We start from the raw sequence: 6,569 nt of genomic DNA on the forward strand, positions 1-6,569 counted from the left end.
TCTCCTGGTGAAAGAAATATGGAGCAAGCCTACCCCACCAAAAATTCAAGCTTTCTGTTGGACTCTTTTCCTTGTTAAGGTAAAATACATGTGATTTACTGCAGAATTGGTATTGGCTCTATATTCAAGGCCAATTGGCATTACAAATTCAACCAAGGCAGAGTTATTGGCATTACTGCAGGGGCTCCAGTTGGCAAAGCAATTGGGTTTTCGATAAGTGGAAGTGGAAGGGGATTCACAAGTTGTAATATCTTGGGCAAGATGTAACAGACATAGCCAGTAGCTACCTATCTTTACAAATTCACCCAAAACAATTGATTTCTATTCACCCCTTGCTTAGTTGAATTATCAACCTACCTAAGAGTTAGCCAGTAGCTACCTTGTTTCTTTATCCCATTTCATATATACATAAGGTTTTTTTCCCCATTCTTTAGAAAGCTGATTATCACCTTCAAGTCTCCTTCTATAACTAGTTTCAAAACATTCATCTCATCTGCTTCTTGAATGCCTTCTAGGGTTGCCACTAACCCAGCCCTAAAAGAACCACTTTCCCCAGTTGGTCAAGAAAAAAATAGCTCTCACAACTCCTTGCTCATCCTTTATTACCCCTCCCCACCCCTGAAGGACACAGATTCTCCATGCTACTTCCATCAAAGTTGAGTTTGAGAAATCCCACCTCTGGAGGCTCCCACCTTCTATTGATCTTATCCTTCTTAAAGATGAATTAGTTCGCCCACCTCCAAATTACATCATCAAATGAAAATGTCTTGAAGGTCTCCAAAGATATGATCCAAAAGACTGCTCTAATCTTAGTGCATTCAATTACCATCTCTCAAGTTCTTTTTCTTTGAATATTCCTACATTCCTTTTCTTCCCGCACAGTCCATAATATGGACTATGGCAGCTCTTGCACATCTCTATACTACTCTTCCCCTTCTTCTTCTTTGTCTCATTGTCGCAAGAGAGAACAATTCTGCACACTAACCAGTTGAAACCACTTGAACCCAAAAAAAATGAGAGAAACCATTCCTAAATATCAACAATAAATGGACAGGAGATTAGTAGGTGATAAATAGGTTCATCACTAACATTGCAAAGAATACACCAATTAGGACTCACCAATACATGCACGGGAGAAACTGTCTATGATTTACTTATCTTCATTTCAAGTACCTTTTGCACTCCTTGGGTTATTGCTAGCAACTGTAGTCCGTGCACTTAAGGAATCACCATGCCCAATAGAACTCACTGACTTGAGAAAATTACTATCACATGACCCTCCTCATTTCTAAAAGCCCCCTCCCACCCCAAATGGCCCCAAATTCCCAATGCTACTGCCGTCAAAATTGAGATTAATAAATTCCTTTTCTAGTGGTGTCCCAAATCCTTGCTGCTTGCTTTTCCTAGAGGAGGATTCGGCCACTTCACCCCATTTCCTGAATACTGATAATGTCTTCAACAAATAAAGGTGAGAAAATATTCATGGATTTAACCCACGGTACCACCCTTGTTGTGATCCATTGAATTAGTGCCTCATTGCTTCTCTCCTGCTCTTTGAAAATCCATGAATTTCTCTCTTCCCAAACAGTCCAAAGAATAGTTACTCATGAAAGCAAGACTCACCAGAGGCTCTAGAAAGAGTGCACTAGTGAGGAGATAGTCACTAATTAGGTTTTCTTTTTTGAAGAACATCAAAGCTATTAATCTCATAAAACTTCCCAACAAAAAGCCACAATCTTGGGAAGGACAGGTCTACTCCAAATCTCTTTTGCAGGAAAAGGCTACTGAGGTGAGGGAAATAATAATAGTGACCATTTCTGCTAGAACATAACTAGTAAGATGTAAAATAGGACATACCAGTATGTGGTCAAATGCCCCTGAATCAATGATCCAAGGCTATAAAGAGGATGTGGAGGCTAAATTTGCAGTAGCAATAGCACCTGACTACATAAAGGAGGTAAAATGGGAGGTGGAGATGCTCTACAACCATTGTTACTAATTTCAATATCAATGAACATTTCACCATGCAGAGATGAGGAAATTTCAAGGATACTTTTTTTAGCTTCACTAAAATATTTGAATATTAAAAAAAATAAGGAAATTTTCTAAAAACATGGAATTGGAAAATAAACCTTCAAGGAACCTTTAGAAAAAGTATAATCATGCATTCAACGCTCAAAAAAACCATGGCAAGCAACCATATAAATCAAACAAGAGAAGATTAAGAGCCTTAAAGAGGTATCTTTCTCTCTATCCCTCCTTTAGTATCGACCCTACCCTACTGTCAACTCTGAACAGTCAGGGCTTCTGCCTTTTTCTGGCATTTTATACAATATATCTCTATTAATTATCAAAAAAGAAGAAACAAAAATTAAAAAATAGATGATTTAAATAGTTAAATATTATATTTATCACATGAATAACTACTTCTATTTATCACCATAACTAAATATCCAATTATTATAATTATCAAATAATAATTGGGTCCATAACTAAATATCCAATTAGTTATCACCATACCAAGAAAATGCAGGCACAGGTCCAGAACCAAAGGGTGCATTTCTATACCTGGACCAGGACCCAATTGAATCCATGCCCTCCAAATACAATAGGGTCTAGACATAAGCATGTATGGATCTTCCCCAAACCCAACTATTACAATGATTGATGATAGTTTTCCATGGCTAATATTGCAAGGGTTGGCATGTTGCTAATGGAAAATCAAAATGGAAATACAAAAGAAATACAAAAGGAATTAAAGTTTCAAAATTGGCTGTTCAAAAGACCAAAAGTTTTTGCTTTTTAGGAGATATTACCTTCTGTTTCTGTTTGAACTCTTCCCAGGTAATTGTGTGAGAAGTTTTGAGACTAGCCAAACGAGCAGCATGCCACTCTGGTGAATGAAAAGAACCATCCACCTGTGACTGTCCTCATCAGTAAAAATCCAGGAAATGAAAATAGTTCAAGATACTACTAAGATCCTCCCAACAAAATCAATAGTAAGAATAGATTGCAACAAATTCACTGAAAACTATGGTTGCATTGCACACAATATATTACTTTGTCATGCAATTAAAGATTTCTATCACAGTCCACCATGGTTTAAAGTATTGAAACACCCAAATGTATTGGCAGGGGTGTATTGACACTTTAAACCATGCACATTTTTTTTAGTTTTTTTTCTTTCATTTTTATAGATGTTTTATATTATTTAATAAATAAAATAAGTGGTTTCCTGAAAATACCTTTAAACAGGTGTATCCGAAACCTCACAATACGATATGATATGCCCGTTACAGGGCGTATAGTATAAATAATTTGAACCTTGAGGTCCACATTCCCAGAAATTTGCTGAATTCATGAAAATTTTCCCAATTGAGAGGGTCTAGGATTATCCTTTAAATGTATTTCCAATATATTTTTACATTTCCTAGATGATAACTAATAAGATTCTATTAAGTTAGAGTATAAACAATGTGGTAAGAGAAAAATATGCAAGTCAAAACAATAAATGTATTTCCAATATTAGATAAATGCAGCCAGCAGCTCATCAATCAACGATAGTTCTAGTAGTACTTTGCAAAATTCAATATTACTAAAAGAAACTCATGCAAAAGCAAGAAATTTACAATAAGAATTTATGTGTTTAATCACAATTGGGTACATTTTGACCCATACTAGACCAAAAAAATCTAAAACATATATATAAAAATTTCTATTTTAATATATTTGTTCTGTTTATTGATATTTTTAGGAGAGCCAACAACTTCACTTGAGTTTTTCTTTTCATATGCATGAAAAACTTCACTCGAGTTGTTTGAGATAAAGTTAGTAATATTTGGAGAACTGAGTTCAAGGCACCAAGATCCTATAGCAATTCCAAGTCTACTCAAAATTAATAAGAATACCATCTGAGGGAAAATTTAACTTAAGTTGGAAAATGAAATTCAAGCATCATTCAATTTATATCCCTACCAAACCATCTCAGTTCAAAGAATTTTATGAGATTATCAACAGATTTTTAAGTCAACCCAGCACGTAATTTTCTAAGACTTTGTTTTGACAGGTAATTTTGGTAAATATAAGCAATGCTCACTCAAACAATAAGGCTTAAGCATCATTGGTTACTAATATTTTAAGAAAAACACCAAACTAAAATGAATGAAAGTATATAGGAAATTTCTGTGGTACTGAAAGGTACCTACCTAAAACGAATTTAAAAAAAACAAAAAAACTCTTTGGTTGGTTATGAATTTGTAAGGTACATACCTTTTCAGTACCATAGAAAGACTCAAGTACACAAGTAACTTTTATGTAGAAAAGCATGTAAATGAATAAATGATCACATAAACAAGGACTATAAGAATATAAAACTACAGAGAAAGCCATCACATTCTTACACATTGAAAATCTCCAAAAATTAAATAATATCCCCAAACTGTTTTAAATATGTTGAAGCATAGATAAGTGCAGAACAAGCACACATAAGGAATCTGACATTCATATACAAGCACACATAAGGAATCTGAAGGTATGAAGAATATGCCTTATATGTTCAGATATGAACCTCAACCTTGAGCCTCCAGGTATTTTCCTTGAGGCTTGCCTTGAGGAAAGCATCAAAAAATAAGCCTCAAATGCCTTTTAAAACAAGGATGAGATCTCAACAGCAATGGTGGTCAATATGGCATGAGCAGAACCAAAGAATATCTGTTAACAAGAAAATGCCAACTGAAGCTTTGATTGGCGAGATGGAAAGGCTAATTATTTTTTGGGCTAGAATTCGCAAGGAATTTGTTGGTATCACTAGAAAAGAACCATTTGGGAACAGGTGTATGATATCAATGTATATAAAAATGACACACAGATATAGCAGCTTTGCAATTCTTTCCGCGTGAGGACCCCCTCCCTCCATTAATACAATATCATTTTAGCTTTCAAAAAAAGATCAAGAAATTACTGCATAAAAAAGGTATTTCTTGATAATAGAACATGTCACCCAGAATAGTGATCTACATGTCACCCAGAAATTCTTTTCTTCCTATAAATTTTTAGTAGTGATCTACATGTCACCCAGAATAATAGAACATATTAAGGCGTTTACTTACCTTTCTATTTCATCACCTCAATTTCCAAATCATCATATTAAATGAAAGCCCCAATTGTCTCTAAGAAACCATAACTCTATGTTTCCAAATAAATTATCAATTGAATATTGAATGGTTTTAAAAGCATACCTCGATGGTAAGTTTCCAGGAGGTTAAATTACTTAGTACCCATGACAACACAAGCAACCCAATCACAAAAAGCCTAGAATCTCAGACAATCTAAATTCTTTATCAGTTCTCAGTTCTCATTGCCCACTACCAACATACCCTTAAAACATTTGACAGAAGCCATCAACAGGAAAAGGGTATTTCCCACAAACGCAACCAAGAAATACGAGGAAACGGATAAAGAGAGACATTGTTTCTACAAACAAAATAGCCATGACCAAAAAGTGAAACTCTTTGGTTGCCAATACAGAAGAACCATAAATTACAAAATCAGAGATAGTATGAAAGGGTACAAACCATGCCGTCTTCCATCTCTTCCGGCCCGGCCGAGCTTGAACCCAGTCTCGCCCTCTGCATAGCTTTGTAGGCTTGATTTTTTCCCATTTTGGAAGAAACCCAGATAAGATGAAGCAAAGAAAAGGAAAGAAGATAGAGCGTGTCTATCAATTAACAGAGACCAAGGCTGAGCTATTTGTACACAGTGGAACTTGAGTGGATTCTTCTGCTATTTTGCTGGTTCATACATACTCATTAGCGAATTGAGCACCCAAACGGTAGACAACTCCCAAATTTTGCCTGAGGGTGGACAATCAATTAGATTTTGAAAAGGAGATGATGAGGAAAGAGAAAGGATGCCCGAGAGAGACTACGAACCCAAAAACTGAAAAACGTGAAGAAATAAGAGGAATGCAACTAAACAACGATTTTAGGCATATTCTACACTTATCCGCTCTACAGACGACATGGTGGAACCCATAGAAATAGATCAATGAGACAAAAGGCTCTTCGTCTGTAGGGCGAAGAAATCAAGAGAGGGTAACCGTTGCAACCGGAGAAATCGAAAAATCTGTAAAAACTCCGTGTGTACAAGAAACTCAAAATTGAGCAACTTATTAGATAACCATCTGTACTTTAGAGCAGATACACTTAACCCCTTGAAAGTTGAATTTTGTTTAATTGTTTTATTACAAAACCCCCTCCGACTTACTTAGATTTCAGCAGTAACCCCTGGTTCGTCAATCAGGTGTTTTTCCTATCATGTTATTTGGCAGTTTTAAATAGTGATAAATTTTTGTCTTGATTAATTTTGGGAGAAGTTTTATTTTAACACTTCCCCAATGCAAAAATGTTTATTTACCATTATACTGATGGGGCGCCTAATGTGCTTAATGGCATCTAATTGTCAGAAAAAATTCCAAAAAAAAATATATATATATAGATATATATATTCATCAACCATATCAACCACTTTTTGTTGATTTTGAAGACAAATCAAGTAACACATACTAAAAT

At 35.2% G+C, this 6,569-nt stretch overlaps 1 protein-coding gene across 2 annotated transcripts in view; it reads right to left on the reverse strand.

The window, feature by feature from the left end:
- LOC148845931 (stress response protein) overlaps nt 1-6,174 on the reverse strand; it is a 54,297-nt gene extending 48,123 nt beyond the window's left edge. Inside the window, exons 1-3 of one of the 2 annotated variants that reach the window (XM_088954933.1) lie at nt 5,931-6,174; nt 5,574-5,852; nt 2,817-2,918 (exon numbers count right to left, since the gene is read on the reverse strand). In XM_088954933.1, the coding sequence (XP_088811059.1) occupies nt 2,817-2,918; nt 5,574-5,660 (189 nt within the window). In that variant the 5' untranslated portion in view covers nt 5,661-5,852; nt 5,931-6,174. Of the gene's footprint in view, nt 1-2,816; nt 2,925-5,573; nt 5,853-5,930 lie in introns of both variants that reach the window. The other variant, XM_088954932.1, reaches the window with a different exon arrangement.
- Nucleotides 6,175-6,569: the final 395 nt, after the last annotated feature.

The sequence above is a fragment of the Nelumbo lutea genome, chromosome 7, assembly GCF_056320005.1.
Source record: "Nelumbo lutea isolate HS-2025 chromosome 7, American lotus-T2T, whole genome shotgun sequence".
NCBI lineage: Eukaryota > Viridiplantae > Streptophyta > Magnoliopsida > Proteales > Nelumbonaceae > Nelumbo > Nelumbo lutea.